Source organism: Furipterus horrens, unplaced genomic scaffold (genome assembly GCF_987537825.1).
Source record: "Furipterus horrens unplaced genomic scaffold, mFurHor1.1.pri manual_scaffold_12, whole genome shotgun sequence".
Lineage (NCBI taxonomy): Eukaryota > Metazoa > Chordata > Mammalia > Chiroptera > Furipteridae > Furipterus > Furipterus horrens.
The window spans coordinates 49663922-49679137 of NW_028327182.1; the positions used below are offsets into that span (position 1 = coordinate 49663922).

Sequence of the window (15216 nt, forward strand, 5' to 3'; positions counted from 1 at the left end):
TTTATGTGATGAATGACATATATTGATTTGTGAATGTTGTACCAACCTTGCATTCCCAGAATAAATCCCACTTGATCATGGCATATGATCTTTTTGATGCATTGCTGTATTTAGTTTGCTAATATTTTGCTGAAGGTTTTAGCTTGTGTGTTCATTAGGGATATTGGCCTAAACTTTCTTTCTTTCTAGTGTCTTATCTGGTTTTGGAATTAGGATAATGCTGGCCTCGTAAAATGAGTTTGGGAGCCTTCCATCCTCTTGAATTTTATAAAATAGTTTGAGGAGGAGAGGTGTTAGTTCTTTGAATGTTTGGTAAAATTCACCTGTGAAGCCATCTGGTCCAGGGTTTTCGTTTTTTGGCAGTTTTTTTTTTTTTTTTTTTTTTTTAATTACTGCTTCAATTTCACTGGTTGTAATCTGTCTATTCAGATTCTCTAATTCTTTCTAATATAGCTTTGGAAGATTGTATGTTTCTAGGAACTTATCCATTTCATCCAGGTTATCTAGTTTGTTGACATATAGTTTATAGTATTTTCTTACAATCCTTTTTATTTCTTTGGTGTCAGTTGCTATTTCTGATTTTATTTATTTGAGTCCTTTTTTTTTTCTTGTTGAGTCAGGTTAAAGGTTTGTCAATCTTGTTTATCTTTTTCAAAGAACCAACTCTGGGATTCATTGATCTTTTGTATTTATTTTTTTTTTAGACTCTATTTTGTATATTTCTGCTCTAATATTTATTATTTCCTCCCTTCTACTCATTTTGGGCTTTGTTTCATGTTCTTTTTAGAGTTCCTTTAAGTGTGAAGTTAGATTGTTTATTTGAGCTTTTTCTTGTTTTTTTTTTTTGAGATATGCCCTCTTAGGATTGCTTTCCCAGTATCCCACAGATTTTGGATTGTTGTGTCCTTATTTTCAGTTGTTTCAAGGTATTTTTTTATTTCTTCCTTGATCTCATTCTTAAGCCATTCATTGTTTAATGACATGTTATTCAACATCCATGTCTTTGTGTGCTTTTCAGTGTTCTTTTTGAAATTGATTTCTAGTTTCATAGCATTATGGTCAGAGAAGATACATGATATGATTTCAATCTTCTTAAATTTAATGACTTGTTTTATGTCCTAATATGTGTTCTATCCTAGAAAACATTCCATGTGCACTTGAAAAGTATATATATTTTGCTGCTTTGGGGTGAAATGCTCTGAACTTATCAGTTAAATCCATTGATCTAGTGTGTTGCTTAAGGCTGCTGTCTCCTCGTTGATCTTTTGCTTGGAAGATCTACCCATTTAAGTCAGTGAGCTGTTAAAATCCCCAACTATGACTGTATTTCTGTCGATCTCTCTTTTTATGTCCCTCAAGATTTGCTTTACATATTTAGGTGGTCCTATGTTAGGTCTGTGAAAGTTTAGTAGGGTTATATCCTCCTGTTGGATTGTTCCCTTTATCATTACTATAGCCTTCGTTTTAAAGTCTATTTTGTCAGATTATAAATACTGCTACCCCAGCTTTTTTTTCTTTTCCATTTGCATGAATATATTTTTCCACTCTTTATAGTCAGTGTTTATCTTTTGATGTGAGATGGGTCTCTTGGAGGCAGCATATATATGGGTCTTTTTTTCTTATCCATTCAGCTACCCTCTGTCTTTTGGTCAGAGCATTTAAGTCAATTACATTTGAGGTGATTCTTGATAGATTATGTATGTAGTGGATTTTATTGTTAGACTGTTTTCCTCTGTTTTTTTCTTTTCTTTTCTTTCTTTCTTGCTTTCTCCCTTCCCTTCCCTTCCCTTCCCTTCCCTTCCCTTCCCTTCCCTTCCCTTCCCTTGCCTTGCCTTGCCTTGCCTTCCCTTCTTTTCCTTTTCCTTTTCCTTTTCCTTTTCCTTGTTCTTAAAGCAAGCCCTTTAACATTTGTTGCAGTATTGGTTTGATGTTAACAAACTCCTTTAGCTTTTTCTTGTCTGGGAAACTCCTTATTCCTCCTTTGATTTTAAGTGCTAGCCTTGCCTGATAAAATAGCCTTGGTTGTAGGTGCTTGCTTTTCATCACCTTGAATATTTCACACCACTCCCTTCTGACCTGAAACGTTTCTGTTGAGTAATCAAATGCCTGTCTAATTGTTCCTCCCTTGTAAGTAACTACCTGGTTTTCTCTTTTGGTTTTTAGGATTCTCTCTTTGTCTTGAAGCCTGGTCATTTTAACTATGATGTGTCTTGGTGTAAGGCTCTTGGGTCCAACTTGTTTGAGACTTTCTAAGCTTCCTGGAATTCTGTGACTTTTAGTTCACCAGGTTAGAGAAGTTTTCAGTCATTATATCTTCAAATTGGCTCTCGTCCATTGCTCACTCTCTTCTCCTCCTAGCTTTCCCATGATATGGATGTTGTTCCACTTCATGTTGTCCAAAATGTTTCTTAAGCTCTCCTCATTTTTTAAAATTATTTTTTCATTTTGCTAATTTGTCTGGGTATTTTTTTTCTACCTTGTCTTTCAAAACACTCGTTCTTTCCTGTGCTTCATCTAACCTGCAATTTATTACTTCCAGTGTATTATTTATTTCAGATATTGCATTCTTATTTCTGACTGGTTCTTTTAATGATTTCTGTGTCTTTTTTTTTTTATGCTGTAAATATCCTTATAATCATTACTCTAAACTCAATCTGATAAATTGCTTGCCTCCATTTCATTTAGTTTTTCTGAAATGTTCACTTGTTCTTTCAATTGGGGTCTGTTTCTTTGTCTTCACATTTTGGCTGCTTTGTTAAACTAATCAGCCCTTAAACCGATCAGTTGTTAATCTAATCATGCTGTGGTGCTGAAGAATGAAACATGGGGTAGAATAATCCTGGGGGTCGGGGTATTGCTTCCCTTTTGATGTCATTCAGAGAGGAGTGCCCTGCCTGCGAGTAATGGCTCTTGCAGTATGGGAAATGACTCAGCATAGGGATCCTGGTGCCTGTTTCTTCAGTTTTCTCCCCAGAGCCACCAACCCTAGACTCTCCTCAAGCATCTCTAGTCCACTCTGCCCTCCCTTTGCCAGAGCCTAGGGTAAGTGGCTGCAAATGAAATTTTGTGCTTTGGCCCTTTAAGAAGCTCTCTGCGTCTCCAGCCATCTCTTCCCGGCAGAAAGAAACTCTGCTGCTTTTCACAGCTGAGTGTTATCCTTTCTGGCTCTAGTGCTGTAAGCTGAGGAGTTCAGCTTGGGGTTTAGACCCCATATTTCTCAGTGGGAATCTCTGGCCACTTAAATATCCCTCTGGCACTTCAGGTTCAGCCCATGGGGTCCCAGCCAGCCCTCTTGTGTCTCCTCTGCACTCCCTACCAGTCATGTTGTGGTGAAGCAGTTTCTTCTGTCTGTCCATGGTTATAAGGCTTGTTTTCAGCTAGCATTCAGTTGGTTATTCTGGATGATTTGTCTACAATTTAGTTGTAATTCCAGATTGGTCCTCGGAAGAAGTTAGTGTTGCTTCCAATTACTCCGTCATCTGGGATCCCCCATCTTATGGAAGTTTTAAAGCTATATTTAAATCGAGGGTATTCACACTTAAAGTAAATGGAAGAAAATTCAATTTTGTGAATTTCTTTTCTCCAAACCTATATTCCAGTAGTGTTTTAAATACAATCTAAATAATGTTTTTATCATGGTCATGTTACCAGTTAATGGTACAACCTACTATTTTTCAACAGAGTTATACTTCATTGGCATTTTACAGAGAAATACACTTTGCTTCTTATTTTCAGGAATGGAAAAATTAAAACACTCTGAAAATTCCATTATTTTTTAAAATGTTTCCTCTTGAATACTGAGAGTGAGAGTTTCCAGCATCTGTGATGAGTGGTTACCCATGGAACTGAAATAAACCCTATGTAGTTCGTCTAATTTAACAATATCTTATGGTCTTTCTTTTTCTACCTTTCACTCTGCCTCAATTTTATGCTGTAATAATTAATTAGGCAAGTATTGTTTTTGCCTTCTATGTATCTATCACTGTGCTAAGACGAGGAATTATTTATTCATAAAGAAAAGGTTATGGAAGTGAGGTTATTGTTAAAATTTTATTTAATAACATTATTATTATAGCCATTTAATGTTTTGGGAAAAGGTGCACTGGTAATTCAAAATGAACAGTTCACATAACTAATTCTCCTTGTCTCTCCAAGTGTACCGACTAGCATATCTTCGACTAAATACCCTGTGTACACGTCTTCTGTCTGACCACCCAGAACTAGAACACATCATCTGGACCCTTTTCCAGCACACTCTGCAAAACGAGTATGAACTGATGAGAGATAGGCATTTGGACCAGGTAAGAAAAGAATGCACTTCATCTTCCCTTTTCCTGAGTTGTTCACTGTATACCGATTTTTTTCTTTTCAAAAAAAATTAAATTTATTGGGGTGACATTGGTTAATAATGTGATACAGGTTTTAAGTGTACTAGTTCGATAATATATCATCTGTATATGGCATTTTGTGTTTACCACCCAAAGTCAAATCTCCTTCTGTCACCATTTATTTGACTCCTTTACCCTTTCCTACCTTTCCCCCAACCTCCTTTCCCTCTGGTAACTACTATACTATTGTCTGTGTCTATGAGTTTCAGTTTTATATCCCACAGATGAGTGAAATCATATGGTTCTTGACTTTTGCCGTCTGACTTATTTTTCTTAGCATGATATTCTCAAGATTCATCTATGTTGTCACAAATGACAGTATTTCATCTTTTCTTATGGCTGAATAGTATTCCATTGTATATGTGTACCACATCTTCTTTATGCAGTCATCAATAGGACACTGGTTATTTCCATGTCTTAGCCATTATTCATAATGTTGCAATGAACATAGGGGTACACATATCTTTATGAATAAATGTTTGCAATTTGGGGGAGGTAGATGCCTAGAAGAGAGATTGCTGAATGGTAGCCCTATTCTTTATTTTTTGAGAACATTCTATATAGTTTTCCATAATCTGTATCAGTTTACCTTCCCACCAGCAGTGAATGGGAGTTCCTTTTTCTCCACAATATCTTCAACACTTGTTACTACCTGTCTTGTTGATACTAACTAGCCTTTCTAACAGGTGTGAGGTAGTATCTCAATGCAGTTTTGATTTGCATATAGCTAGTGAAGTAGAGCATCTTTTCATATATCTGTTGTTTGTTTGTATGTCATCTTCAGAGAAGAATCCTCTGCCCAATTTTTATTTATTTATTTTCCTTTCTTTTGGCGGGGGGGGTGTTGCTTTCATTTTTTCTTTACCACTAAAAATTTTTGTTTGTTTGTCTTTCTATTACAGTTGTCCCACTTTTTTCCCCATTTCTTACCCTGCCCACCCCTTCTCCCACAGTCAATCCCCACCTCATTGTTCATGTCCATGGGTCATTTATACATGTTCTTTGACTAGACCCTTCCCCTTCTTTCCCCTCTTCTCTCCCTTCCCTCTCACCCATTGTCATCGTTAGTCTGCTCCTTGTTTACGTGCCTCTGGTTAAGTTTTGCTCATTCATTTCTTCTCCATTAGTTTCCTGTATTAGGTGATATCATATGGTATTTGTCTTTCATTGTCTGGCTTATTTCCCTAATTCTCTCTAGTTCCATCCATGTTGTCACAAATGGTAGGAGTTTCTTCTTTCTTTCTGCTACATAGTACTCCATTGTGTAAATGTACCACGGTTTTTTTTTTTTTTTATCTACTCATCTATGATGGGAACTTACATTGTTTCCATCACTTCGCTATTGCAAATACTGCTGCTATGAACATAGGGATGCATAGGTTCTTTTGAATTGGTAATTCAGGGTTCTTCAAGTATAATCGTAGCAATGGAATTGCTAGTTAAAAAGGCAGTTCCATTTTTAGTTTTTTGAGTAAATCCCATACTGTTTTCCATAGTGACTGCACCAGTCTACATTCCCACTAGCAGTGCACTAGGGTTCCCTTTTCTCCACATCCTGGCCAGCACTTGTTTGTTGATTTGTTGATGATGGCCATTCTGACTGGTGTGAGATGGTATCTCATTGTGGTTTTTGTTTACATCTCTCTGATGGCTAATGATGTTGACCATTCTTTCATACACCTATGGACCCTCTGTATATCCTCATTGGAGAAGTATTTGTTCAGGTCCTTTGCCCATTTTTTAATTGAGTTCTCTCTCTTCTTGATGTTGAGTCATATAATTTCTTTATATATTTGCATATCAATCCCTTGTCTGAGTTATCATTGGCAAATATATTTTCCCATATGGTTGGTTCCCTTTTCATCTTGCTGATGTTTCTTTTGCTGAGCAGAAACTCTTTAGTTTGATGTAGTCCCATTTGTTTATTCTTTCCTTTATTTTCCTTGCCTTAGGAGATATATTGGTGAAAATATTGTTACGTGGGATATCTGAATTTTCCTGTCTGTGTTTTCCTCTAGGACTTTTATGATGTCACGACTTACATTTAAGTCTTTGATTCATCTTGTGTTTATTCTGGTGTATGGTGTAAGTTGGTGGTGTAGTTCCATTGTTTTGCATGTCCCTGACAAGTTCTCCAGCACCATTTGTTAAAGAGGCTCTTCTCACTCCATTTTATGTTCCTTCCCCCTGTGTCAATTACTAGTTGACCATATAGACCTGGGTTTATTTCTGGGCTCTCTGTTCTGTTTCATTGATCTGTATGTCTGTTCTTATGCCAGTGCCAGACTGTTTTGATTACCATGGCTTTGTAGTATAGTTTGGTATCTGGTATTGTGATTGCTCCTACTCTGTTTTTCTTCCTCAGGATTGCTGTGGCTATTCGGGATCTCTTTTGGTTCCATAAAAATTTTTGGAGTATTTGTTCTAGGTCTGTCAAATATGTCATTGCTATTTTAATAGGAATTTGTTGAATCTATAAATTGCTTTGGGTAGTATGGACATTCTGATGATGTTAATTCTTCCCATCCATGAACATGGTCTATGATTCCATTTATTTATATCTTCCTTAATTTCTTTCTTCAATGTTATGTAGTTTTCTGAGTACAGGTCTTTTACCCCCTTGGTTAAGTGTATTCCTAGGTACTTTATTTTTCTTGTTGCTATAGTAAATGGGATTTTTTTTTCTAGTTTCTCTCTCTGAAATTTTATTGTTGGTGTACAGAAATGCCTTCAATTTCAGAATATTAACTTTGTACCCTGCTATTTTGCCAAATTCACTTATTATGTCGAGTATTTTTTTTTTTTCAAGGAGTCTATAGGGTTTTCTATGTACACTATCATGTCATCCACAAATAATGACAGTTTAACTTCCTCTCTTCCAATTTGGATGCCTTTTATTTCTTTTTCTTGTCTGATTGCTGTGGCTAGAACTTCCAAGACTATGTTGAATAGGAGTGGAGAGAGTGAACATCCTTGTCTGTCCCTGATCTTAGAGGGAATGCTTTCAGTTTTTCCCCTTTGAGTATGATGTTGGCTTCAAGTGTCTTGTATATGGCCTTTACAGTATTATGTTGAGTTATGCTCCCTCTATTCCCTTTTTGCTGAGAGTTTTCATCATAAATGGGTGTTGTACTTTATCAAATGCTTTTTCAGCATCTATTGATATGATCCTGTGATTTTTGTCTTTCACTTTGTTTATGTGGTGTATTACATTTATTGATTTGCAAATATTAAACCAACCTTGCATCCCTCGAATGAATGTGACTTGATCGTGGTGTATGAATTTCTAATGTGTTGCTGGATCCACTTTTCCAATATTTTGTTGAGGATTTTAGCATCTATGGTCATCAGCAATATTGGCCTATAGTTTTACTTCTTTGTTATGTCTTGACCTGGTTATGGAATTAGAGTAATAGTGGGTTCATAGAAAGAGTTTGGGAGTCTTCTGTCTTCCATCTTCTTGGATTTTTTGGAATAGTTTGAGGAGGATAGAAGTTAGTTCTTCCTTAAATGTTTTGTAAAATTCACCTGTGAAGCCATCCAGTCCAGGGCTTTTGTGTGCCAGGAGGTTTTTTTTATTACTGCTTCAATTTCACTAGTTATTATTCATCTGTAAGGCTTTCTGCCTCTTCTTGATTCAGTTTTTAAAGATTATATGTTTCCAGAAATTTGTCCATTTCATCTAGGTGTCAAATTTCTTGTGATATAGTTGTTCGTAGTAATTTCTTACAATCCTTTATATTTTTGTGGTATTGGTTGTGATTTCTCCTCTTTCATTTCTGATTTTATTTATTTGTGTCAACTCCCTTTTTTTCTTGATTAGCCTGGTTAAGGCCTGTCAATTTTGTTTATCTTTTCAAAGAACCATCCCCTGATTTTATTGATCTTTAGTATTGTTTGTTTACTCTCTATGTCATTTAATTCTGCTTTGATCTTGATGATTTCCTTCCTTCTACTCACTTTGGGCTTTGTTTGTTATTCTTCCTCTAGTTCTTGTAGCTGTAGGGTTAAATTTTTTGTTAGAGATTCTTGTATCCCTTTTAGGTAGGCATGTATTGCTATGAACTCTCCTCTCTAGTCTGCTTTCACTGTAATCCCATAGGTTTTGGGTTGTTGTCTGTTCATTATCATTTGTTTCCAGACACTTTTTGATTTCTTCTTTGATGTCATTTTTAACCCATTCATTATGTAATAGTAAGTTATTCATTTTCTATGAGTTTCAGTGTTTTCAAGTTTTTTCCTTGAGGTTGGTTTCCAGTTTCAAGGCATTATGATCTGAGAAGATGCTTAATATAATTTCAGTTTTCTTGAATTTGTTGAGTCTTGTTTTGTGTCCAATCATGTAGTCTATCTTTGAGACTGTTCCATATACACTTGAAAAGAATTTATATTTTGCTTCTTTGGGGTGAAAAGTTTTATACATATCAATTAAGTCCATTTGATCTAGAGTGTTCTTCAATCCATCAATATCCTTGGTGTTTCTTTGCTTCGAAGATCTGTCCATTGTTGACTATGGGGTGTTAAAGTCCCCTACTATGAGTGTGTTGCTATCTATATCCTTCCTGAAGTCTTTCAGAATTTTCCTTACATATTTGGGTGCTCCTGTGTTGGGTGCATATATCTTTACCAGGGTTATATCATCTTGATAGATTTTTCCCTTAAGTATTATGAAATATCCTTCTTTGTCTCTTTTTATGGCCTTTGCTATGAAATCTGCTTTGTCTGACATAGGTATTGCTACCCCAGCTTTTTTTTCATGTACATTTGCTTGAAATCTTTTCTTCTACCCCTTCACTTTCTGTCTGTATAGATCTTTTGTTCTAAGGTGGGTTTCTTGTAGACAGCATATATATGGGTCATGCTTTCTAATCCATTCAGCTACCCTATGTCTTTTGATTGGTGCATTTAATACATGTATATTTAAGGTTATTATTGATAGTTACTTATTCATTGTCATTTTTCTGCTTTGTACTTATGTTTCTCTCTGTCTCTCTCTGTTTCTTCATCTTATTAAAGCAGACCCTTTAGCATCTTTTGAAATGCTGGTTTGGTGGAGATGTATTCTTTTAGCCTTCTTTTGTCTGGAAAACTCCTTATTTCACCTTCCATTTTGAATGAGAGCCTTGCTGGGTAGAGTAGTCTTGGTTGTAGGGCTTTGTTTTTCCTTGCTTGGAATATTTTTGTCATTCCTTCTGGCTTGTAGTGTTTCTGTTGAGAAATCTGATGATAGCCGTATTGGAGCTCCATTTTATGTTATTAGCTGTTTCTCTCTTGCTGCTTTTAGCATTCTCTCTTTGTCTGTCAATGTTGCCATTTTAATTGTGATGTGTCTTGGAGTGGGCCTGTTTGGATTCATCTTCATTGGGACCCTCTGTGCTTCCTGGAATTGTGTGACTTTTTCTCTCATCAAGTTGGGGATGTTTTTTGTCGTTAGTTTTTCAAACAGGTTTTCTATCCCTTGCTCCTCTTTTTCTCCTTCTGATATTTCTATGATACAGATATTATTACGTTTCATCTTGTCCTGCAGTTCTCTTAAAACGTCTTCATTCTTTCTCAGTCTTTTTAATTTTGTTGCACTGTCTGGGAATTTTTTTCTACATTGTCCTCTAGCTCACTGACCTGATTTTACGCTTCCTCTGGCATGCTTTTAATTCCTTCTACTGTGTTTTTCAATTCAGAAACTGTATTCTTCATTTCCTCCTGGCTGTTATTGATAGCTTCTATGTCCTTTTTCATGCTGGTATAATTCTCAGTAAGTTCCTTGTAGTTTCCCTGGAGTTCTTTGTAGTTTTCTTTGAGCTTGGTGAGCTCATTGAGCTTCCCTATAATCCATGTTTTGAGTTTCATGTTTGATAGTTTGCTTTCCTCAATTTCATTTAGCACTCTTTCTGGGGATTCGTCGTTTGCTTTTGATGGGGGTTTGTTTCTCTGTCTCCCCATTTTTGTGACTCTTCTTGTTTGTTGCTACTTCTTAGATTGATCTGCACTTCCTGGAGCTGCCTCTGATGGTGTCAGGTCGTGTACCTGTCTGGGCCTCGGCAGCCTGTTGGAGACTACCAGAGATCTACTGCCTTTGTCTGTCTCCTTTAGTTGTTAATTTATTCAATCTGTGAGTAGCCATCAGGCTTAAGCACGAAGGGTGGGGCAGATTAATTCCTGTGGGCGGGACTTTTGTTTCCCCACAGGCTGATGCCACTTAGGGGAGAATGGTCTGCCTGCAGTGTGGGGAATGAGTCAGCAGTGGAACCTGGTCGGCTGTTCCCCCAGTTCTCTCCTCAAAGCAACCGCCCCAAATTCTCCCCAAGCGTCTCTAGTCCTCTCTACCCTCCTTGTGCTTGAGCTCAGGGTAAGTGGGTGCCAAAATATTTTCATACGTGATCTGTTTAAGAGCTCTTTGTCTCCAGCAGTTTCTTTCAGGCCAGCAAAATACCCTGTGGCTTTTCCCTTTTCACAGCTGGATGCTATTTTACTTTCCACTCTGTTGCTGTAGGCTGGGAAGCTCAGCCGGGGGTTTAGACCCTGCCCTTCTCAGGAGGATCCCCCAGCTGCTGAGCTGTTTCTCAGTCCCTTCAGCTGCCACCCATGGGAGCCCAGCCAGCTCTTTTGTGTCTCTGCACTTCCTACCAATGACATGATGAAGTGGCCTTTTCTGTCTCTCCGTGGTTATAGGACTCTCTCCAGCTAGTGTTTAATTGGTTATTCCAGATGATTTCTCTACAATTAGGTTGTAATTCCAGATTGGTCCTTGGAGGAGGTTAGTGTAGCTTCCACTTACTCCTCCGCCATCTTGGATCCCTCTCTGTCTTCTGCCCATTTTTAATTAGATTGTTTTGTTGTTTGTTTTTTGTTGTTGAGTTGTATGAGTTCTTTATATATTTTGTATATTAACCTGTATTTGGAGGTGTTGTTTGCAAATATCTTCTGTTGGTTGCCTTTTTGTTTTGTTGCTGATTTTTTTTTGCTGTGCAGAAATTTTTTAGGTTAATATAGTCCCATTCATTTACTTTTGCTTTTAATTTCCTTGTCTTTGAGGATTAAAAAAAAATTGGGTATCCTTAGTTATGAGGAAAGGGAAAATAGATACTAGGTAGGCAACAAGCAGTAAATGTTCCTCATAATTGTGCTGTGATGTAGTTTCTGTGACATTAATTGTTTGAGAGTCCTTGTGTCTTCTGAGGGGAGGGAGGGAACAATCAAAGAAAAAAGTTCAGCTTTTGGTGAACTTCTTGGTTACCTACTATTGGATACATCAGTCCTGAGAGGACTTTTTTGATAACTGAAATGTCACTGTATCAGAGAATCAGTGTTCTGTGCCTTGCTTCAGGGTGCCCTAGAAGAAAATGGTTGGAGTGAAATGATGTGGGGTGAGGTGAGGTTCACTGCCTCAGCACAGATGTGGAATGCAGCTTGGGGATCCAGTGTATATATCCTGGGTGATCTCTGAACTCTCTCCATTTTTGTCTATCTATATTTTAAGGATAATCTAAGAAGAAATTATTTTGTATATGATATCAATAAAACTTCTAAGATGATATGTAATTGAAGGACATTTTAACAGAATCACACATTATTTAAGAAAATATTTTCCAGTTGACATTTGCAGACACATTCTTACTGGCTGTAAGTATTGTTTTCCTTTAAGAGTCTGTACAGTACTGAAGTTTGAACAACCTCCATGGCTTTCAGCAAGGGCCTTTGAAGAGGAACCTAGCACTGCTCTTGCCCATTGGCAGCTTGCTACAAGAAGTTTCCTTGGAGGTGATGTTGAGACAGTCAGCCCTGGTGCTAAGGGTCAAGGACTTCACAAAATGCTGAGAGTAAATAGGCATCTTAAGATAGCTACTGATGAGAGGAGACATTTGGGAAGCTGCTACCTTTTTCAGGGAGCTTCTGGGGACACCTTAAGAAAGGGTCAAATTCACATAAGAAGCTAGATCAGTTTAGTAGACTTACTATATAATTACTTGTTGGCTACATTTTGTATTTTTGCTGTTATTATTATAAATTAGAGCTTGAGTGTATTTCAGTAACTTTACGTGCTTAATTACATGAAAGGTATATAAAAGTCAGTGAAAAAACTATTTATTATAGGTTTTTTGTATTGTGATAAGCTACATTTCATTTCAGTGCAGCAAAAAACAGGAGACTTAAGAACCAATTGATCTAAAACAGTGCCTATTGAATGAATGAGTTAATATACAGAGAACAATCTCTCATATCTTCCTTTTTCTTCTCTGTAAACAGGATAGTAAGAATCTTTTTTGTTAACAACTTTACTGAGATGTTACATACCGTACAAATTACTCATGTAAAGTGTACAATCCAGTAGTTTTTAGTATATTCACAGAGTTGTACAACCATCACCAAAGTCAATTTTAAAACATTTCATCATGCCAAAAAAGAAACCCTTTAGCACTCACCACCCACATCCATTTCCCACCTTCTCCAACTCCAGGCAACAATAATCTACTTTCTATGTCTATAGATTTGCTTATTCTGTACATTTCTTATACATTGAATCATATAATGTGTTATCTTTTGTGTCAGGCTTCTTTCACTTAGTACAATGTTTTCATTGTTTATATGTGTTATAGCTTTTATCAGTATTTCATTCCTTTTTATTGCCAAATAATTCATTGTATGGATATATACCACATGATGTTTATCTTTTCATCAATTGATTACATTTGATTTCTACTTTTTGGCTATTGTAATATTACTATGAATATTCATGTACAAGTTTTTATGTGGATGTATGTTTTCATTTCTCTTGGGTATTTACCTAGTAGTGGAATTTCTGGATCATATGGTAACTCTATGTTTAACCTTTTGAGAAATGGCCAGATTGCTTTCCAACATGGCTATACCATTTTATGTTTCTACCAGCCGTGTATGAGGTTCTAGTTTCTCCATGTCCTCACAAACTTATTTGCCTTTTTTGCATATAAGCATCCTAGTGGATATGAAGTAGCTATCTCTTTTATTTACATTTCCCTCATAGCTAATGATGTTGACTGATAATCTTTTCATGTGCTTATTGGCCATTTGTGTAACTTCAGTGGAGAAATATCTTTTGTGTATTTTTAAATTGGGTTTTATTTTTATTAATAAGCTGTAAAGGTTCTTTATGTATTCTACATACAAGTCCCTTATGAGATATGTGACTTGCAGATATTTTTCTCTCATTCTCTGAGTTCTCTTTTCACTTTCTTGCTGGTATCCTTTGAAGTACAAACATTTTTAATACTGATGATGTTCAATTTATCTATTTTTTCTTTTGTTACTGGTGACTTCGGTGTCATATCTAAGAAACCACTGCTAAATCAGAGGTCATGAAAATTTATCCCTGTTTTCCTTTAAGAGTTTTATACTTTTAGCTCTTACATTGAGATTTTGTTTCACTTTGAGTTAATTTTTGTATATGGTGTGAGATGGGGTTCCAACTTTGTTCTTTTTTACTTGGATACTGGTTGTTCCAACACCATTACTTGAAAAGTCTTTTCTTTCCCTGTTGAGAGTTGTTGAAAATCAATTGACTGTAAATGTGGAAATGTTTATTTCTGGTCTCTTCTATTTTATTGATCTACATGTCTCTTCTTATGCCAGTACCACACTGTCTTGATTACTATAGTTTTATAGTAAATTTTGAAATAAGGAAGTGTAAGCAGCTCTAATTTTGCTTTTTTACAAGATTGGTTTGACTGGTTTGCTGCTTGCATTTGTATATAAATTTAGGATTGGCTAGTCAATTTCTGCAAAGAAGCTAGCTGGGGTTTTGATAGTAATTGCACTGAATCATAAATCAGTTTGAGGAGTACTGTCAAAACAACATTGTCTTCCAATCCACTAATGTGATATCTTTCCATTTCTTTAAATTTTCCCTAATTGCTTTCAACAATGTTTTTTAATGTTTTAGTGTACATGTCTTGCACTTGTTTTGTTAAATTTATGCCTAAGTATTTTGTTCTTTTTAACACTATTATAAATAGAATTGCTTCCTTAATTTATTTTTCAAATTGTTCAGTATAAGTGTATTTAAATACAATTGACTTTTGTATATTGGTCTTGTATCTTGCAACCTTGCCAAAGTTGTTAATAAGTTCTAATAGTTTTTAGTGGATCCTTAAGATTTTCAATATAGGGATCATAGTGATCATGTCTTCTGTGAATAGAGATAGTTTTACTTCTTCCTTTTCAATCTAGATGATTTTCACTTCATTTATGTGCTAAATTGCCCTGGCTAGAATCTCCAATACGATGCTGAATGGAAGTGGTGAGAAGGAACATCATTGTTGTATTTCTGATCTTTGGGGAAGGCATTCATTATTATTAAAGCATTAGATATATTGTTAGCTGTGAGGTGTTTTATATATGCTCTTTATCACATCAAAGATGTTCCCTTCTATTTCTAGTTTATTGAGTGCTTTTATCATGAAAGGATATTGAATTTTGTCACTTAATTTTTTCTGTATCTATTGAGATGATAAATGTTTCTCCCTTTTTATTGTATTCATACCTATTATATTACATTAATTGAATTTTAGATGTTAAACCAGCCTTGCATTTCTAGAATAAATAGTCACAGTGTATCGATAGTGCTGCTGAATTCAATTTGTTACAATAATCACAGAGATGTTAACAATTTTCTTGTGATAACTGACTTCGGTATCAGAGAAATACTGGCCTCATAGACTTAGGCGGTGTTCCCTCCTCTCTACTTTTGGAAGAGTTTGTGAAGAACTGACATTGATTCTTCAATATCAGTTGATAGAATTGACCAGTGAATTCACCAGTGAAGCCATATGGGCTTGGGCTTTTGTTTGTGGAA

The 15216-nt window shown here is 36.0% G+C and overlaps 1 protein-coding gene across 1 annotated transcript in view; it reads left to right on the plus strand.

Annotated features, from left to right (window-relative positions):
- The window catches only part of RB1 (RB transcriptional corepressor 1), a 239554-nt gene that overhangs the window by 200711 nt on the left and 23627 nt on the right, over window positions 1-15216 (plus strand). The window contains exon 20 of the mRNA XM_090258651.1: window positions 4156-4301. Coding sequence (XP_090114777.1) covers window positions 4156-4301 — 146 coding nt within the window. The remainder of the gene's footprint in view (window positions 1-4155; window positions 4302-15216) is intronic.